Consider the following 20,990-nt stretch of genomic DNA (forward strand, 5'->3'; position numbering starts at 1 on the left):
CAGCGGTGTGACACGCTGCTGCCCAGCGCCCCGGCCCGCCGGGGTGGAGGGGAACGCGCCGCCGTGCAGTGCCTGCCTGGGGAGTGGGGGGTGGCAGCTTGTCTGTGTGCCGCTCTCTGTGTGTCCTCCACAGTGTTTTCCTGGGGACGCGGGGCAGAGGTGCGTTGCCACTCACCACACAGGTCTTGCCGGTCCCGGCAGTTCTTTCTATTTGCTCTTTGTGGTGCTTGTGGTCGTGGGAGAGGGATCATCCCAGTCCTGTCCAGCTGCTAGAAGTTTTTTTTGGCTGCGTTTCAATGAGACTTACAGTTTTCCAAGCTATACATTTACATGTACTTTTATTCTTCTAGGTATGTTTTGAGAACCTGCTGGATCCAATATGGCTTTGATTAGCCAAAAAAGTTTCCAGTTTTATTCATCCAGTACACCAGCAAGGAGGTTCATTTTGATGACTCTAAGCAAAAGGTTGAGCTTTATCAGTGGACAGCGAGAGCCCCAAAACTGTAGCTCTGTAGCCATGAGGAAGCTATGTTTCAGAGATAAATCTCAGTATGTGTTTTGTAGAAAAAAACACGTACAACTACGGATGCAGTCTCTTTCAGTTAATGAAACTGCGTATCTTTGTGGAGATACTGAGAGCAGTACTAAATCTAATAACATGTGGATAGATGAACAACTATTTTTCAAGAAGTTGAACAGCCTTTGTACATCGAAAGAGATTTTTGACTTTCTTAGCTCTCTGGAAGTCATGTCTGACACTATGGCCTCAGGAGCCCTGCAGAGGATTTCTGAAGTTGAGGTGGATGGCAGTGGTCTGAAAAACCCTGAAGGAGTGTTAGAGAATGAAGTTTTCAGGGCATTATGCTTCCAGTTTGAATTTGAATCCTCAAAACTGTCAAACACTGGGCTGCTGAATGCATTGCAAGCTTTGATAAAACTACATATAGATCCCCAGAGTACACTGATGGCAAGCTTGCTTGCAGAGTGTGAGGAACGGCTTGGTAAAGGACAGCTGACTACTAAAAATCTGTGTGCTTTCGGAGAGAGCTTGCTTGAGTTGGAAGGCCCAAGTTGTGCGATGCTGGAACAAATTGTGAACCACATGCAAGCAAAAGACGTTGCGAAGTGGAGTCCTAGAGAAATAGTGATGGTTTATAGGATGCTTCAGGTGACTGTCAGGGAAGGGGAAAAATACCAAGGCTTTCTGGACAGACTGAACAGTGTCACTTTAACCATAGTTTCCCAGCTAAGCCCAGAGTTCACAAGCATAATACTGAATTCACTGGTTGTTCTTCATCAGACTCGGGCAGTTCGCTTAGTCACAGCACTGTGTAAACATTCTGTGAAGCATACTCCATATTTCACTGATGATGAACTGGTAAATGTACTGGAAGCCTTCCTATACTTTGGACATCGGGAACAGATTTTTACAGAGGCACTGGAAACACACATTCCCAAGTCCATCTTCACTATGCATCCTCAAACAGTCAGCAAAGTCATGCACTACTGCTGCCAAAAGATGATCCTTTCTAAGCCCATCTTTGATGCAGCGGCAGAAGGTTTCATTTCTGATGCTGACAGATTTACCACTGACCAGATTGCTGGGTATATTATACCGTTTGGGACTCTTAACTATCTGCCTCCAAGTGCTTCTTCCTTGTTTAGGAAGCTTGAAATGGTACTGCATACTCGCCTTAGTCACTTTCAGCCTCACACCTTGCTGAGCCTGCTACACTCGTGTGTCCTTATTCAACGTTACCCAGTAAATTTTCTGCCAAAAATATTTAGTCCTTATTTTCTGCAACAGCTTCAAGGTAAGGAGCAGTGATGGTCTCTTGTGATGGTCTGCATTTCTTTCTATTATGTGACGTCTCTTGTCAAGCATCCATTTCTTAACCACTTTCATCTGTCAAATCAACAATGGCCTGATTAAGGTGACTGCAGAGTAGTGATCAGGAGGCCAAAGGCTGTTGCTTCCTTGTCACAGCTGCAGTGGTCTTTCAGTTTGTATCATTTAGGAGAGTTTGAAAATTGCACTGTATTATCTTAAGCAGAGATTTGAATTCCCTTAAAAATTCTATTTTGGTTAATTTTTCTACTTTTCTAAAAAGTACTGACCTGGTTTTCCACATTTGTCCTTTGTCTCATACAGGATTTAAATGCTAAGTTATTCTGTAAAGGAAATGTGTTACTTTTAACTCTGGCTGTTTAAACTTCCTATGTGCCTATGCAGTGACTTATGTGAATACTCACAATGAAGTGAGACTTACTATGAGACGGGTAACACTAGAAAGGATGTTGAGACCAGTTAGTATAGAGCTAACAAGACAGACCAAAAGTGGTATATTTTTTAAATGGCAATGATACTTGGAATGTTGTATGAGTAAAAATATAGTTTAGTGATTCTGGGTTCATTTTTCTCTAAATTGCTGCATTGTAATGTCTGCCACATGAGGGATGTAGCATAAAGGTGGAACACTGGATAGTGAGTCCTAAGACTTGACTTCTATTTTGGGTGTAGCCCTCCATTTACTTTGTGGCTTTGGGCAAGTCACTTCACTTTTCTGTGTCTCTTCCCCAACAATTGTTTGCTTTGCTTACTTGGATATCGTAATCCTTAGGGTTAGGACTGGCTCTTAGGCATTTTACTCAGGGGCTAGCCCAAAGGAATACATTTAAAAAAACAATAGGAATACTAGTAGTGCTGATTGTGAAGCTAAAATAATTACCTTCTGCTTGTGCACTGCTGGGTAGATTTATGATTTCTCTGCCTGTCTTTTTAAGGTTAAGTCCTCTGTGACTTTGCATAATCCTTATTTGTGGATATTTTCCTAAGCGTCAAAACCACTCTTCCTGAAGCTCAAAGGGCAAGGTACATGATCACAGTTGTCAGCTTTTTGTAGCTTTTAAAATTACAACCAAATTATAATATGCAAGAAAAGTTACAGTAACTGCTCCACAGCTTACTTACAATCACCTAGCTCACCTATTGCTATGGAAAAAATTCATTGTTGCATTTTAAAAAATAGTCTAAAAATCCTTGTAAACTTTGATCAAGATTAGTACAAACTCTAGAGAGAAGTGAGGTGAAGTGTATCATTGGGACAAAAAGAATTTAAATGACTGTTATTGATAAGAACATGTTACAATTAAATACACAGAATTTGTAAATCTCAGGCCGTACAAAATGTCATTTTAAAATACTATTTTGCCTTATGATTCAAGTAAGGTTCATTGCATGTGATTCTAGCGCTTTGTTTCTTACCTTCTGTCAACCTGCATCATGTCCTTCAGGTAGGGGTAGGGTAGAACCAGGTCTGGACTTCTGCTGTCATCTCTACTCTTCTGTCCTTTCAGGATAATGATTATTGTGTTATATTCTTGCTTCCAGTTTGGTTGTATTTCTCTTTCATATTGTATTACAATCAGCTTGTGAAAGCTGAAAAGGGTAAATGGATAAAGCTGAACAAAATTAATTTGCAGTGCATAATGGTTGGCTTAATTAAAACTAAAGTGAGATCTGAACCAGTAAAACATAACAGCATCATAAATGTGAGCAATTAAGGATAGACTGGTATGGGGTTTGTTAATTATCTAGGTAAAAATGTAAAATTCTAAGGCTCACATATGTTTAAACAAAACATAAAGACTGGTGCTTTGTTCTGGTTTTTAAATTACATTTAATCTAAAATCTCATATGGTTATGTGATGCTTCTTTCTGCTGCAATCCTCTCTGCCAACACCACTCCTCTGGTGGAGGCTTCCTGTGCCCGTCATTGTTCCATGGCCTAAGCTCCTTTCCTTTCTGCCTCTGATCAAGCACTATAGTCCCATCCTTGGGCCTATGTCTTACCATGCTGAGGAAAACATTATGAAATTTAAAAATCTACCTCATGGTTTATTCTGTTTTGCTTAGGAGATCACGGAATCCGCTCACCCACTGCTTCTAAGACTGTCTTGTTTGCAAGTGCTGCCTTCGCTTATTTTTTTTTTTTTCCCCAATCTAGTGAGCTTCTAGGACATCCCCCATGTGATAGCCTGTCCTTGGTTCTATTGCATAATCCTATGCTTTTGGAGACAAACCTATTATGAACAACACAGTTTTAAACTATAGATTTCAAGTAATTCTGTGATATGCAGTAAAGCATATCTAACAGCATTATAGGGATATGTAAGCTATTATCGGAAAGATAAGTAACTTCTCAAGATACCAGCTAAGATTGCTCTGTTAATAAAACTATATAAGGGCAAGTTTTCAAAGTGATCGGAAACTTTGGTCACTCGATTTTTAGCTGTTCAATGTGAAATGCCTTAAGGGATTGATTTTTAGAAAGCAGGCATGTCTCATGTCCCAAAAAACAGAATGTCTTTTAAAGTTCTCAAGATGATACTTAGAAAATGAGAAACCTCACAGTACCAATTACTTTGAATGTGTCCTTCTAAATCAATGAAGGTATTCCACCAGAGTGGTCAAAGTTCAGAACAGGAACTTGAGAAGATGACCTGCATGATTAGCATCTTACACTACATCAGGTTTTTACAATTCCGTATAATACTTTGCATTGTAACATGAAAGATGCTTCAAGTATACACTTGTAGACAAATATCCAGAAATTATTCAGTATTATCCACTACTTTCAGATAAAAAAATCCCACACAACTGAATAAAACAGTGAGATCCTGGGATTATAACTTAAGAGGAAGGGACTGTAGGAAGAAAGAAATGATCTCAGATCATCCTTATCTTTTTTGTGAAAGAATATGACAGTCTTAAATAAGATCTTGTTAGTTGTGTATTTTTGTGTCATTTCTGTAAATAATTTCATTTTTCTAACTACATCATTTCACAGCTGATCCTTCTGTTCATTCAAACAATGATCAAGTGGTTTCTCTGCATGTTAAATTGGATAGCTTTTCCTAACTTTGTTGAAGGTACACCTGAAAGCCTGAATATTGTTGTTTCAGCTCAGCCACCTGGTTTGGACAGAATTGCTACCTCCCAGCTAACCCAGCTTTTTCTGACTGTTACCCTGGAGTGCCCATTTTATGAGGTATGGTACATATGAAACCAGAACTGATGTTAAGAGGAGATATGGTCATTAGGGCCCTGTTGTTAATTAGTTGAGGAGTGTCTTCCTCATAAAAACATTGGAATTGGATGAAACAGCTTTTTTTTTCACTGAGGAAAATGTGAAGCATTTCTACCTGTTTGATGGACTTGATATATTTCTATGTTTGACAGAATTGACTAGCTCTAAGTTAAAGTGCTTTTTGTGTATTTCTGAGTACTTTTCCCACATATACTCCTTTTTTATGTTTGGCTTGTGAAGTCTTAGAGCACAAAAGAGATCAGGCACTTTGATGTTGGCCTGACTGGAGAGGAATGGAAACAGTTGTGCATTTCACATGAGCAATATGTTCAGCGTGATAGCATAGAAGCTTGCTGAAGATGTTCTGGTGGTTGCTTTGGGGTATTTTTTTTTATAAATTTCCAGCAAAGCATACGTCAGAGTGTAGGTCACTTCATAGACATGGCTTTGATATGCACAGAATACATTTTGCTACATTAATAGGAGGTAACTACAAAAATGTAATCTCCCTTTTTCTTTTGTTTGATTTGGTTTTCTGTCATTATGTAGGGTCCCAAACTCCTTCCAAAGTACCAAGTAAAGGCTTTTTTCATGCCTCACAGTTCTCAGGATGTTCACCTCCTCAAGAGGGTGAAGACTGGATTACTTTATTTACTGAAAAAAAGAATATATTTTGCATCAGAGGTATCAACACCATATTTCTATATGGTTGGTAAGTAACATTTCTTTAGATTAATAATAAAATGTTTGCTTATGCTGTCAAAACTTTAGGCTCCTCTTTTACTTATCCTGTAACCAATTTGTATGATGTAAAAAAAAAAAAAAAAAAAAGTCAATGCCACTTGCCTGATCTCTCTGCTTTGGTGATGAGTAGGGAAAGGAGAGCTATAGAAGGTTGTGGTTGTCAGCCCTCTGCCCTGTTCAGCTGGGCTCCTCTCCCCTTAGCAAGAACTGTTGACTACATATAGTCAGTGGGGGTTTGTTGGAGGAGTGATCAAAACAGTGTTTCATGCACCAGGAAAGGAAGCAGAGAAGATAATGATGAGGAAAGATGTGTGCCCAGGAGGAGTGGATGAAAAATAACAGTTTGAGGGAAGGACCAGTGGAGGGATTTTTTAAAAAAAATGGAGATGGACAATTCCAGAATTATTCTGCATTTCAGCATCTACGTGGGGTTGAAGTTGGCAGGGTTTAGGTCCAAAACTCAGTTTTCAAATTGACATAATCTATAAAATTAGGGAATTAGTGAGAAAAAAATAAAGGGGGAGGGGCAGGGAGGGAGGGAGTAAGTGAGTAAGAGTGTGAGTGTGTCTCTCCCCAAAACTGTCAAAATTCCAGAGGCCCTAGGCAGCCTGCTGAAGTGCTGTTTCACTACATTATGGTTTTTAGTGGATTTGGAACACTACTTTGCTGTCAGCATTTTGAAAGGCTGAAGTGTTACTTATTATCACTCATTTGTGTTAAATAGTCTACACACGTCTTTTGCAAGCCTCTGTGATTCAGAAAAAGGTATTGCAACAGTATTTTAGTTATTTTATAAAACAATGAACTGTAAGGGGATGAGAATTGCAGTAAAGAGTTTGTTGTATTGAAAGAGTTTTAATATCAGTTCTCTTTTCATTTATATTAGATATTGAGATTAAATTAGATGAAGAAGGTTTTGTATTGCCTGCTACCCAGTGCGAAGAGGTATACAGACGGTAAGAGAATAAAAGAAAACACTGGTAAAATGTTGTTTAACATTGACAAAGAGCATTCAGGGTGAAACTGGCAAAATTTGAGCTTGGAGTTTTCCATTAACGTCAAAAAAGTTCAGACTTCACATTGAAACTACTGTCAAAAGGACAATGCTGGCAAAATTAACATTCTGTACTTTTTACTAATTGTTTTGCCTCCTGACTATACAGTGTCAGACTCTCTTTACTGAGTGACAGTCAATATCAAAGTGATCCTGATTTGGCTTATAGTACTGTATTTTGATCTTCTGTAATTCATTTTCAAATAAAAACCAAATGAATTCTAATTGAGCCTGTCTCTGTAGATTTAACACAGTTTAAGCTAGTTTGAGTTCACAAATTTACTTCTGTAAGGAATCCCATGTAATGATGATACTTGCTACAGATGCTGTTTTTACTGAAAAGTGCATAGATGTTTAAAAAGTATGCTAAACAAGAACTATTTTGAGAAACCTTGAATACAAAGTTAAGTAACCTGCCTGTGTGGTATTTGCAACTGCACTTCTGTGGATAAAGCAAAAATATTTGAAAAGGTTATGGTTTTTTGAGCTTAACTTTCACAAGAATCACACTAATATAGGTTCTTTCAAAAATCCTATGCTTAAATGTTTAAGAATGGGCTTGATTTTATTTTTTTTTTTAATTGCAGCTTTCATGTGTAAATAAGGTCATACTGTATTTAACATACTGAAAATTTAAGCAACTTTTTTACAGTGGGTATACAGTGGATATAATTTTGGTTTGATGTGATTTTTATCACCAAGGATTAAAAATATAGTTATAATCCTTGATGCTGCCAACCCTATGTACAGGTTTAACTTAAAACAGATTTAGCTTTAACTTAACTCTGACAGTTTAACAGGTACACTAATGAATAAATTAGCTGCTGAAATGTTTTTAAGCTGAGACAAGTATTTTGTATGATTTTCCTTCTAGAAGAATTCAAAATAACTTACCAATAGTAGCATTAAAAATATCAAACTCTATTATTGTATGGTAACTTTTGTTCAGAGCATATAAATAAGCTTTTCCAATCAGTTTCACTAAGCTTCAGGCTTTCCCTTTCCCACCCTTACATTGATTGATTTAAATTGTTCTGAACCAGGTAATTTCCATCTCACAACATCTAATTCTTGGAGGCATTAGGGAGTAAGAGTGGAGGTATTGTTCCATGCTTCTTAGGAACTGCAGTAGTTGTAGTGATTAAAATAGCTGATTTTTTTTTATTTTTTTTTTTTTTACAATTGTGCTTGATTTTAGAATTGCCCTCTGTGTTGATGGTCAAAATAGATTTTGTGTTAATAGCCACAATCTTTTGGGAGAAGAAGCTATTAAACAGAGACATCTTCAGTTGCTCGGTTATGAAGTTGTGCAGGTAAAGTTCAAAGTCAGTGGTTTGCTTTTGCTCTGGCTAACAAAACAAGTGAAAAATGATTATTTTATAATGCTTAAAACCGTACTTGCAATTACTGCCCAAGGCAGATGTAATCTTGTCTTTTCTATATTATGTTCTTTCTGCCTTTTGCGCATTTGAGGGTATTATAGAAATTCCTTTTTCTTCCTTGGATCAATTAGTGTATTCTGCCTGTGTTTTCTGCCAAATAGTAGCTGCTTGAAAGAGTACTTCTCTGCAGAGATTAAGGTTCAAATCTTGACTTAAAGGAAAATGTTCTGTAAGAGTTCAGTAGAATTGGGATTTTTAATTAAATACTTTTTGAAAAAGGTCTGAATTTGGAGTTTACAAAAAAGGAGTTAAAAAATGAGCTGTACTGTAAATATTTTCACAAGAGTATATTCTTTGAAAGAGTACAATCTGTTGAATTAAAAGGGATATTTTTATCTTTAAACATACTTTGGACCACAACAGTTACTTGTAGATTATTTTAGATTTTCCTTTCCATTTATAATCACTTATCACATAAGCCTCAATCCATTATACTTAACTTAGTTTAAACTGTAATGGGTGTCATTCTTTGTTTTACAATAATCTCTATTCAGGTGATTTACAAATCAATAACACATTTAGGATTAAATGTTTAATTTTAAACCAGACAAATATTTGATACGTAATTTTACATCTGCTTAATGAATATCAGTCTTACCCAGTTGTTTATTAGAGGGTATTTCCTGCAATCATTTTTGTTTTGTTTCCAGATTCCATTTTTTGAGATAGAGAGTCTACAAAATTCCAGAAAAATGGCAGAATATCTACACAAAAAAATCTTTCCTCATACATGTAGACTCAGCTGCTGACACTGGAGAAAAATATTAAATCATAGTTGACCTTCTGTACTGTAAAGTGTAAATGTTGCGCATGGAAGAACAATTCTGTTTTATAAATAACTCCACCTAAGATAATTTGAGCTTCTGAATATGAGAACTTCCAATATTTGGGACAATTGATATGTAAAGAGTAATAAAGAACAATGTATTTTCATAAGTCTTGTGTCAGTATTTATTTTAAGTTAACAGATTTAAGTGTCAGACAGTCAGTGCTGTGTTTCTTTTGTACTTTCACTGGTTCTAACAAACAGCTGCAAATGGACAGATGTGAGTATTAAAGGATACTGGCTGGTCTGAATGTACAGAATGTGCCATGCTACCTACCAATCAGGGCTTTTCTTGACAGAATAAAAAGAAATTGTGCAATTCACTCATAGCTGTTTGTGTGATTTCCGAAATGTTTTGTAAAACTAAAATTTGCAGTAGTTGCATAAGCAGTATTGGCTTATTGCTCATACTTCAGAGACAGAGAGTGCTGTTCACTAAATAGCAATGCCTTACAGAAAATTAGAGCATTTTCATTAAAAAGATTTGCTTTACTTTGTAAAAGAACAGCTGCCACAGGGTCATGGACTTGCACAGCTGTCTCTGTGGGGGCCACCCAAAGTTCCGGATATGTACTATTTGTAGTTTTGTCTTTGGTGGCAGTTTTAGCTCAGCTGTCTAAAACGGGGTCATGTATGCGCTCCAGCGTTCCTTCAGTTTACAGCCTGCCACTCAAGCCTAAACTCAAACTCATTTCGCTCTGAAGCTCAGAAGAACTATGTCCTATGCAGTCCTTTTCTGTGTACGAGTATAAATTCTGGCAGAAGGGTGGAACTGAGAACTGAAACTAGTAATCACTTCAGCTGGAACGAGTGTTCCTAACTTGGGTCAGTGTGTTGCTTTGTAGATGGATGAAGGCAAAATAATATGGCCTTAGTTCTAACCGCATAATGTATACTTAATGAACTGCCATGAAAAACACATTTTCAAGTTAGCTTGTGCATCCTGTGAACTAAAATATGATTTACACTGTGTTATGCTGTGCATTCTGTTCATGTTAATTTGTTGCATGTATAAAACCCTTACTGCAGTACATCAGCACTGACAAGTGAGGGAGCATCAAGAGGTAATGAGATTCTTTTCAACAGTGTAATAGGAAGCTTATAGCACATCGGTAACCTAACAGTTGTCATCCTAGTAAAGACAGACTGAGGAGAATGACTGAAATGTCTTTGCAGACATTTACAAGGAACTTCTCCCTGATACAGAAGAAACTGTCAAGGTATTCTTTTGACGCTAATTGGGAGTTGAAGTGAGAAGTCAACCACTCAGAACTGAATGAGAAACACGTAGTAGGAGGGACAACCTCTGAAAAGCCTTCAAAGGTGAGGGACGACAAGAGACTGAAAGAGAAGGGGTGACATAAGCAAAGAAACGAGACAGGAAAACACATACTGCTGTTTTGATGACCGACGACTTTCTCCACAGGGGAGACAACCCGTTTCTCACACAGGCCAGAAGGTGGTGGTGTTCTCAAACAAATTTGCTTTCCAGTAGTTTTTTCAAACACAGATGGTTTGTAAATATAGTACAACTACTTAAAAGAAGTAATTCGTACTGACTGTCCCAAACTAAAAATAACCTGCTTAGAATATGGACATATTCCATCTCGTTCTTCACTGGCATACATTTGATACTGAGTTTTGAAAAAGCATTCTGGTATTGTTAGGAAACATTTCCTTCTCACTTTGTTGGTACTGTGATTCCTTTCATTTAATGCTGCTGGATTTGTTTAACGAAGTATTTATTGTTGAAAAGGAATGTGGCAGTTGCATTCTATTTCTCACTGAATATAGAGGAATTTGCAGATCGTGAATAATGAAAGTAACAAACACCTTTCATAATGGGCTTCTCTGTGTGCTCTCCTCACATCATGACAAACAAGTGCTATTGATTGCCTAATTTACAGATTAAGAAGTTCTTTGTTTTTATTATTTTTTACTAGAAAGACCCACTGTGTTCACAAATGATAGAGGTTTCCTGTGTGTAAGTACATGAAAGTATGCCAGTGTCAGTCAAAGCTGTGGACTTCCAGTCCTTGTTCTGGTACGACCAGTCTGGCAGTTTTTCCCTTCTGAACTAAACTGTCTCAGCTTTAAACAACAGCAGGATCAATGGCTCTCGATGAACCAAACTGATGCATACCCTGCAGGAGATATTCCTTCTCCTGAAATTACCTTAAAGCTTTAGTATTGGATTTGTGAGAATACAAGGCACTAAACATTTGAGCAGGTTGAGACATTTACTCTAAACATGCATTTTGAATGACTACTGCTCAAATCCTGTGCTTTTTTCATGCTTTCTACCAAAGTATTTAGTGCTTGTTCTGCTAGTATTACATTTTTTTTTTTCATCATTGGATACAGAAACAAAGATGATTTTTCCTTGTGTCTTTCTTGAACAGCTCAATCCCTCAGACATTTCATGTATAATGAAATGGATGTCTGAAATCAGCTAAGACCAGATTTTGTCTATTTAAATGCTAAGTACTCAGAAGCTCCCTTTTAACTTGACTTCCATGTGAAGTCTGCTGAAACTGCCAAGCACTTCTGGAAGTCAGATCATTTCTTCACTTGCCTATTTATGGGTAAGCCCATCCATTTTGGAAAATCTGTGTTGAATCCCGGTTTCAGCTGTTGTGAAGATAAAATGATGCCTTGTAATTCCATAGCAACACTGTAAGGATTAAGAAGTCAGTGACCACTGATACCTTGAGGAGCAAGCTTGCTCAAATGTTAAGTCTGTGAAAAGCTATGTAGAAGCACTGCCTAAAATTGCGGAGACAACTGTTGACCCAACAGGTCTCACTTCCAGTGTTGCTGCCTAAAATGTTCATATATTGCTGATGCTACTCTTCATGAGATTTTTATGACACTGCAAGGAAAAGACATGCATTTGAATTACCATGAGGAAAAGCACAGCTGCTATTTCATCCTATTTTTAATTCAAATAATTAACTAAAATGTAGAGGAAAAGGCAAAACCACCATATTGCTTTTTGATGTGAGGTGGGTTTTTTCCCACATAAATATTGCCAGTGATGACAGATACAAGAGATTTAGCATGGATCCAGGCTTGGAGAAGGTTTTTCCAATAAGCAGGTAATGCCATTTTTCCTGTAGAATTCCACCTGCACATGATTAATCCTTGCATGATCTCTGATTGGCTGCTCTATAGGCTTATTTATGCGTCTCCCATATTCCGAAGATGACAAAACAGCGACAGGTCTTGACAATTCCTGTGAAAATATAAAAGTTTCCTTATGAGAAAATCACAAAGCAAATACTTGGCAGTTATCTATTGCTAAATGTGCTGTGGCCAGGGGCAAAGTAACAGACAGAACTGTAGAGCATCTGCTGTATGGATGTATATTTATTTAGCACTGATCTGCACTCTTACTGTTCCATCCCTAAACTAGTTTTTTATGTAGAGTAATAAACCATGAATGTATCACTGTATGACAAGATGATAAGATATGGAGCTGTGCCATGACTTACTGTGGACTGATAATTTTTTACACACACACACACACACACACACACAGAGGCAATTACCATGGGATTACTGGCAAATTAAATGCCATGTTACCAGAAAGTGACACAGATTTTATTTTCATTCTTGTCTTTCTTGTGCACTGACTTGCGTGATTCATCTGAAAAATAGGAAAGATTTGTGTCCCCTGTTACAGGAACACCTACCCTGTTTGCACATTTCAGTGAAAGCACCGCATGAAAAAAATCAAAGCCTAAAGAAAAACTTGAGTAACCACTAGTCCATTCAAGCTTTCCCCAAAGGACATAAAGCATATACTACTGTATTTTTTCACAATGAAAAAGTTTTACTAAAAACTCTTGTAGCGGTGAGATTACAAAAATAACTGCTCTGCAATGATGAGAAGTGGACTTGGTGAAAAATAACCTGACCAAGAAAAGATTATTTTAAGCTTGTTCTTAGTAAACTGCACTTTAAGTGACTGTGCAATCACTATCCGTAATCTGCAGTTTCTTCCTGTGCTACAGCAACAGGGAGCTCTGGAGTCAGAAGGGAAAGACAGAATTTGTTTGTTTTGCTTTCACTAGCCAAAGGTCTCATTTATCAGGCTGCTTGTATGTTTGCGCACTAGCTAACACAGTATGCCTTGGTCCCCAATGTGTTTACCTAGGCTTACAATATAAACAGTATCTAAAGGGAGAATCAAAATATGGTCGCCAGACCACAGTTCAAGTGGAAACAAAAAACTTCTTTGCTACAACAGACACAAGTCTGACCCATATCAGCACTTAGGATAGAACCCGTGAAGTACCCCTGCATCTCCTGAAAGATGCAGGTGGGAGCACAGATCCAGGGGGGGGTTCTCATAGGAGGGCAGTCAACTGAGAGACATTTCCAGACTCATGGATAGAACTAGACCTGAGATTCTTGGAAAGAAGCTGTAAACCCTTTTCCCTATAAAAAACCAAAACAATGTTTGAAAAACCAAAACCATTCCAAAACAACCATTCATCCTCCAACTCTCCTGACCCTTCCTGCTTACCTTGCTCCACCCCATTAGAAGCCATTCAGTACACCAACTTTTAACCCACCAGAAAAAAAAAAAAAATCAGGTCAAGAAGAGTGGCAGGCAACAAATAAGACCATTTCCTTCCCTGCTCCAGCTGTGGCTAAGTGTTGAAAAAGAAGAAATGACATAATCTTTGTACCCTCAAGAAAGACTTTCCTAGTGATACAGCGTTTACAGAGGTAATGACAGGCAACAGTATGTAATTCCAGTAGTTTGTGTTCCCTTTAAATAAATCAGATTCAGTTTTCAGCATCCTTGGTAGCACAGCGCTGACTGTGCACAGTGGCATTTCATCTTTGCGGGTTCGGCATTCAGCAGATTTCAGATTTTCCAACAGTTGGCTGGGAAGTGTCCTGCTATACGCCTTCGCAGTGTGTAATTCTAGTACTGTTAACACTTGAAATCAGCAATGGAAGCCTTGTGCAAACGCTCCGCTGCAGTCACTGTGCTACGTGTAGCTAAACTGAGTGACTGTACTGTGACTGTACTCTTGGATTCCCTGGGCACACCCAGGCTCTCTGCAGGAAATGAAGGGCTTACTTGCAGTGGCTTGGCTTTTTTCATGTAAAGGAAAGCAGCGTACCGTGGTAGATTCTGCCTGTCTGCTTTCAGTGTTGTACTAAAAGGATGTCAATTGTGGCCTTTTTCTTTATTATGTTTTATAATATAGTTATATAAAGTCTGCAAGGGCCACTGAGGTAATTAAAGAGCAGGAGCTGAGTATGTGACATGCACTTAGTTATCAGTAAGTCCAGTGTTGGGTGTCATCGCATGCAGGAGGATCATGTTGTAACATTTAACAGCTGTGGGTTTGATGTGTCTCCATGCTAATTAAAGGGCTAGATTAAGGGACACCTGTTCAGGAAGAGTCTCTTAAGTGCACAGCCCAGCAGAGCTGGTATGAATTCTCACCCCTACTTGTTTGTTTTAGGAAGCAAACTGGTAGGAAAGTGAGTTTTGTGGATACAAGAGCTCAGTAAGAAACCTTAATGCTGCACTGATAACTGTTTCTACCCAAATTTCCCAGCTGGAGCTTGGGCTTGGTATCGGAGCAGGAGGGGTTGGCTTTATTTTGTTTAAATAAAAAGTCTCATTTTTAATTGGAGTAGTCATTTCCATGGCTTTTGGCCTCACTCAGATTTGCAGCTGAATTACTAGGCATGAGCAGGTGATGGTAATGGACACTCCTGGGATTCCTTTGGGAGCACTTATGCTCCCTGCACTGTCTGATAGAGTTGCAGGGCATTATGGCTATGCCCTTGCACTGAAATGTCTGGCAAACAGAGATGTTAGTGAGACAACTCACAAGTGATGGCCTTTGTCACAAAACATCAACAGTTTTGTCACAAAATATCAACAGTTTTATTACACAGCAATTACAGTAATTTTAACTTTTGTCTCTCCCTTCCTTCTTCCATCTCTGTCATATATCATCACCAATACAGGCAGCCATTCCTCGCCTACCCATCTCTTTACATCCCATGAACCCATTAGGATTCTGAGCCCATTAACACACAGAGATTGCACTTCATTTGCTTTTTGATAGCCTCTTTGTGTGTGTGTGTATAAACATCAATATATAGATAGATATATACACACACACTTGTGTATGTATGTGCATTATTCAGATGCTGTAGAGAAAAATACATATGTGTATATATATATTACTATATTTCTGTTTTCAGGCAGCTGTTTAAAAGCATGGCTGCATGCTTGCTTATATATCAGGCTGCTCAGCAAACCCAGATTCTGCTGGCCCTGAATGCCTTGCCCAGCCTTTTCCAGGCATGTTTGTGGTCTTCTGACCTCCTTTGCACTAGTGCCCTATGAATTTCCTTCCTGCAGGGTAATCTGGTGTAAGTTTGTGTAACAAACTCACCAGCTTCAGAGACTTGGGCTCTCCCAGCAGAAGCTGGCGAAGGGAGGGTAGATGCCAGAGGACAGTGGCTGAGTCAGACCTCCTCTCAGTCCTCTCAGGGAGAAGAGTTTTTCAAGCATCACAGCAATAGTACAGGAGTATCTGACCTGGAGCTCTCGAGGGGTTGCACAGGTGGCTCAGAAGTCACTCTCAGTGACCCTGAGACTCTGTAAGAGAGTGTTTGCCTTGCTGTGTGTATCGCTTTCCCCATGCTTTAATTTGCATATGGTTTGTCACCTAGAAATCTACAGGATGCCGAAGAACAGGAGCTAACTCAGGTAAAAAACTGTCTGGACGTTCGGGCCCAATTAGTTGTGGTGAACGGAGTTAAATCCAGCTGGCGGCCGGTCATGAGTGGTGTCCCCCAGGGCTCGGTTTTAGGGCCACTCCTGTTTAACATCTTTATTGATGATCTAGATGAGGGGATCGAGTGCACCCTCAGTCAGTTTGCAGATGACACCAGGTTGGGTGGGAGTGTTGATCTGCTCGAGGGCAGGGAGGCTCTGCAGAGAGACCTGGACAGGCTGGAGCCATGGGCTGAGGCCAACTGGAGGAGTTTCCATAAGGCCAAATGCCAGGGGCTGCCCTTGGGCCACAACAACCCCCAGCAGCGCTACAGGCTTGGGGAGGAGTGGCTGGAGAGCTGCCAGTCAGAGAGGGACCTGGGGGTGTTGACTGACAGCCGGCTGAACAGGAGCCAGCAGTGTGCTCAGGGGGCCAAGAAGGCCAATGGCATCCTGGCTTGTGTCAGCAATAGCGTGGCCAGCAGGGACAGGGAAGGGATCTGACCCCTGGACGTGGCACTGGTGAGGCCGCCCCTCGATTCCTGTGTTCAGTTTTGGGCCCCTCACTACAAAAAGGACAGAGTTTGAGGGAACTGGGGTGTTTAGTCTGGAGAAGAGGAGGCTGTGGGGAGACCTCATCACCCTCTACAGCTGTCGGAAAGGAGCCTGCAGAGAACTGGGGATGAGTCTCTTTAACCAAGTAATAAGCAAAAAGACAAGAGGTAATGGCCTCAAGTTTCACCAGGGAAGGTTTAGACTAGATATTAGGAAGCATTTCTTTACAGAATGGGTTGTTGGGTGTTGGAATGGGCTGCCCAGGGAGGTGGTGGAGTCCCCATCCCTGGAGGTGTTTAAGAGAAGAGTTGACATAGCGCTGAGGGATCTGGTGTAGTTGGGAACTGTCAGTGTTAGGTTAACAGTTGGACTGGATGATCTTCAAGGACTTTTCCAACATAGACGATTCTATGATTCTGTCTTCACTGGCTAAGCTTTCTCCTAAACCTCCAGGCTGAGAACAATGATGTTCTCCTTCTGAGTCCTTTGCTACCATATAGGCTGCATTATAAAGGGTAAAACAATGCCAGTAGTCTCCAGCCATGTTTAAAAGTACAAAATACCTTTTACAAAGATAATTATGAATTTATCAAAGGGGTACCTCCTCATTAATGTTAAGACCACGACTCTTTGCATGTTCTCTGTCACATCGGTGAAGATTTTTGTTGTAACCCTCTGGTCTTTTAAAAATGGCTTCATAAGTGGAAACATCTCCTGTCTTGAGAAAAGGGGAAAAAAATGTCTCATTCACAGTATTGCTGAACTTTACAGGTTACAGAATATATGCAGTCAAATCAATATTTAAACAGTGCATATATAGCATTAGATGACAACTGTAATATTACTGAGGTACCATTAGCAAGTTTGGGTCACTCCTTTGGAATAGTCTGCAATAAAAGTACCTAATGACATGTGATATCATTTTTTAAAGTCTGTTCAGTTCTGAAATTTCCTTGTGGCAATTTACCTTGTTTTTTCCCTGTAATCTGTTGTAACTTTTTGAAATTTAGATGCTTTATTTGTTTTAATTTTCTGAACTATATATTCTCTTTCTTAAATTCATGTATTTGTTAAATGGTCTGGCACTGTAATATAAAAGGAAAGTAGGCAGTTTCAAAATTCATTTGGAATGAAAAAGACAAAGGTATCCTGCAGTGGAATCACCATTTAATTTCTGATCAAAACAGAATTTAGCAGAGTTCAGAAACATGCCACAATGGTAATCCTGTGATCCAGTAGTACGCATGTATCTGCCACATATGAAAATACAGCACACCCCAAGCCAGAACATTACTGTATTTCTGATACCTGTTGACATAGTTTCATCCAAATAAGAAACATTAAAGATCTGATCTGCTAGTAAATGCATTCATGAAATCCAATCAAGAAGTTCTCATCAGTGGAATCAAAGGAATTTCAAAACAAAAAAAGGTTTCAAGGAAAGCAAAATCCCCTGCTAAATGTCATTAAAAAGTCCATATTCTAGTACACATGACAATCAATCACTTGTTTTGTGCATGGGTGACTACAAAATTGAAAAATTGTGCATTTTGTTGGGCTTTTTTTTACCTCTAATGAGCCGCTAGCCTTTTAAAAACTCTTGTATTTTGACTCTTACAGTTTACAATGATACTCTCCAAAAATAGTCAATCAGGTGACTCTTACAGTTTACAATGATACTCTCCAAAAATAGTCAATCAGGGCAGGTCAAGAAGGTTATAATTGTTCCATTAAAGGGAAACCATAGTTAAAGAGTGCTAGTGAGGTACCACTGTAATCACAGGCTTCATTTGGAAGGCTATCTCTACTACTTGGTTCTGCCAAGAGGAAAGGTGTTTTGATATTTAACCTATCCATCCCTTCATTTCTCAGAAATCATCAAGCCTGAGAGAATTTCAGGCATGTTCAAGAGCATCCTGCATCTTATTTGTCACCTGCATTATTATTTATTATTATTTCTTTGCTTCCTTACTTCTCCTCTCCTCGCCACGCTACCAGTTTAATTCAGAATTGTGGTGGGCATCTAATTTGTGCTGACCACCGGGAATATTATTTACTCCTTTATTTTTATTCAGATGGCATTATTTGTCCATTATTAGTTACCTGTGTCAGAGCAGATAATTCTTCCTGGAACTTGTAGATAGGTAGCCAGCCTGTTATGTTAAAAACTAGCCCTGCCCCAGATGATCTGTTTTAAGATCTTCTGCCAGATGCGTACAGCCAACAATTCTGCGCTCAATATTCTGATAACTTTTTGCTGTTGTTTCTCTTTGTTGTTAAATGCTGACTTAGTTGGCCAAGGTGGTGGTGGTGGTGAGCTGTTTCTTAAACCCATCAGAGTATGTGAATCACGCAGAGCAGACAATAAATTTGCACTCAGGGTGGGCATCCTCTGTGTACTGCTACTAAAGCTAAGAACTTTGCAAACATTCATTAACATTTCAGACACACATAGAATAGGTAATAGTTTTCTCTGTGTTACAGAAGAGAAAACAGCACACAACTGGCTACAGTAACTTACGTAAAGCAATGGAGTGAGCAACTGTCAACCAAGGGATTAAAAGGCAGGAATTTCTGGCTTCTGGCCATGTGCTGAGCCCATCTTCCTCTATTTCTCTCTGCTTCAGTCTCTGACATACAGTTGGTCTTAGGTATTTATTTAAGCTACAAAAAGGAATGAAATTCCTTTTCCTGTATAAATAAAAAAATTTAAATTATCTAATTCCTTAATTGTGCTGAAGAATGGGTTGAATCTGCTTCCTCCACTGTAGCTGAGGCCTGTGCTGTGAAGAAACCTATTAAACAGCTGTTACCACTTTGTGTTTCCATGCCACTGGAGCAGCATTTTCACAAACCAGGTCATCAGGAGTGTGAAAGCAGACTTCGTATTGTAAGCAAAATCTCCACCATATGGTTGCTAATTCCATGCAGAATGGATAGACTGTGAGCTCCACCAGCCCCAAGTGCACCATGCCAGCCCTCTGACCTGGCCTAGCCTTACTCTTGTTGTGCTCATCCTACTGTGTTTTGTTAAGCATGGCACCAACTGTACTTGCTCACTTTCGGCTCTGACCACTTTCCCAAGGTAACGCTGAAATCAGCAGAGAGGGGTCTGAAATTACAAACCGACCTGGCTTTTAGCACAGCCACCCAGTCAGTGTGGGAAATTTGCTGTTCCTCTAATGTCCAGCCCTGTGCTGTGGTCTGCACCCTGCCCACCACCCAGGGCCATGTGACCTGCACATTCAGTCTGCCACTTGGGTGGGAGAGGATTCACAGGCTGTATTTATTGTTATAACTAAATACATATTGCCATAACTGCTATATTACATTGCTATAATAGATATTTCTGAACTTTTTAATGTGCATTTTTTTGAGGAAAAAGCTGTGAAGTGCAATGTCTCATACAATTTTTTTCAGAGAGAAAAAGGTTTACCACTCAGGAAGTATAGCCCAGCTGAGGCTGAAGGTGTAAAATTGTTTTAATTTCTGATTTTAAATATAAGAACAGAGAGAATGAGGAAAAAGGGTGATACAATGCATCGAAGTGTGAGGAGTGAGGCTTCCTCCTGGTCTACTTGAGTTACTACATGTTAGTGTAACACCTTCAGAAGCATTCAGTTCTCAAGACATGTATTGATCTTACTGTTTTCAGTAGCTCTATTGATTTTCTTATTTAAAGCTGAGCATATGGAAAATTTGTGCAATGCACATTGAAACTCTTTTCCCTCGACTGAAACTGGAGCAGTTTCTTTTTAAAGGGTCGCTGAGAGCGTGCATTACCGGCAAAAACCACAGGTGCCGCGTCCAACCCCAGTGACAGATGACGCCTTCCCTAGTGTTCCCCCTAATGACTTCTCGCATTTCGGTGATACCACGCGGCCTGTTGGTCCTTAATCTTTGGCAAACTATGTCTCTGCCTTCTCTTGCCATGCAGTGAAAGGCATTACCCTCATTTTCCATCCACAAGTAGCAGACATCCCTTAGACTTTGCAATGGCCTCTGAAGATGAAACCTCCTGTTTTAGGCATTAGCTAGCCTAGCTGACGGCTGAGGCGGGGCATTTCTGCCGGCCTTTGAAACACTATGGGGGTTATTTTAGGCACCCGTCTGACCCTCACGATGAGGGCCGAGCCTTCGCACAGGGACCGAGCACGATGTTGTTACACTGTGCAGAAACCCACGGGGAAGGCTCGTCCCTCCAGCCCTGCCAGGCCCTGCGAGGCCCCCCAGCTCTCCCATTCCCTTGCTCACCTTGGCCTCCCGGTGGAAATAGCTGAGCTCCGGAGGCCCTTCCCGGCTGGTCGGGATGAGGCTGAAGGCAGAGAGGGCGGAGACGGGAGGCTGCCGCCTCCTTCCCGTCGCGCCACCGGGTGCCTCTTCTGCCCCTCCCGACCCTTCGGTGCCCGGGGGTGCCGCCGGGACGGGGGAGGCCATGTTGCCTCGCGGCCGCCGTCACCCGGCAACGCTCTGCCGCCGCCCGCAGCTCGCCCGGCGGCCCGCGGCGAAGGGAGGGCCC

The 20,990-nt window shown here is 40.0% G+C and overlaps 2 protein-coding genes across 3 annotated transcripts; one reads left to right on the forward strand and one right to left on the reverse strand.

Moving 5' to 3' along the window:
- The first annotated feature begins 10 nt into the window (after positions 1–10).
- Positions 11–10,034, forward strand: FASTKD3 (FAST kinase domains 3). Of its 2 annotated transcripts, XM_026843206.1 has the most exons (6): positions 11–1,814; positions 4,966–5,051; positions 5,640–5,802; positions 6,721–6,790; positions 8,087–8,201; positions 8,981–10,034. In XM_026843206.1, exons 1-6 carry the CDS (start codon positions 380–382, stop codon positions 9,077–9,079), a joined length of 1,968 nt encoding a protein of 655 aa, XP_026699007.1. In that variant the 5' UTR covers positions 11–379; the 3' UTR covers positions 9,080–10,034. The 2 variants fall into 2 exon arrangements, 1 of the variants encoding a protein (XP_026699007.1); XR_003397843.1 differs by lacking the exon at positions 8,981–10,034 and having other exon boundaries at positions 5,693–5,802; positions 8,087–8,130.
- A 2,095-nt stretch (positions 10,035–12,129) lies between these two features.
- C2H5orf49 (chromosome 2 C5orf49 homolog) lies at positions 12,130–20,908 on the reverse strand. The gene is made up of 3 exons (XM_026843175.1): positions 20,726–20,908; positions 17,073–17,189; positions 12,130–12,391 (listed from the first exon to the last, which is right to left on the reverse strand). The coding sequence occupies exons 1-3, from the start codon at positions 20,906–20,908 to the stop codon at positions 12,212–12,214; spliced, it is 480 nt and encodes a 159-aa protein (XP_026698976.1). The 3' UTR covers positions 12,130–12,211.
- Positions 20,909–20,990: the final 82 nt, after the last annotated feature.

Source organism: Athene cunicularia (assembly GCF_003259725.1).
Source record: "Athene cunicularia isolate RWA chromosome 2 unlocalized genomic scaffold, athCun1 chr2_part1, whole genome shotgun sequence".
NCBI classification, from domain to species: domain Eukaryota; kingdom Metazoa; phylum Chordata; class Aves; order Strigiformes; family Strigidae; genus Athene; species Athene cunicularia.

Coding starts and splice junctions, on each gene's coding strand:
- FASTKD3 (XM_026843206.1), top strand. CDS start 380: ATGGCTTTGATTAGCCAAAAAAGTTTCCAGTTTTATTCATCCAGTACA. Junction 5,052..5,639: donor TGGAGTGCCCATTTTATGAG/GTATGGTACATA, acceptor GTCATTATGTAG/GGTCCCAAACTCCTTCCAAA. Junction 6,791..8,086: donor TGCGAAGAGGTATACAGACG/GTAAGAGAATAA, acceptor GCTTGATTTTAG/AATTGCCCTCTGTGTTGATG.
- C2H5orf49 (XM_026843175.1), bottom strand. CDS start 20,908: ATGGCCTCCCCCGTCCCGGCGGCACCCCCGGGCACCGAAGGGTCGGGA. Junction 17,190..20,725: donor ATTTCCACCGGGAGGCCAAG/GTGAGCAAGGGA, acceptor CCTTTTCTCAAG/ACAGGAGATGTTTCCACTTA. Junction 12,392..17,072: donor GTCTTAACATTAATGAGGAG/GTACCCCTTTGA, acceptor ATATTTTCACAG/GAATTGTCAAGACCTGTCGC.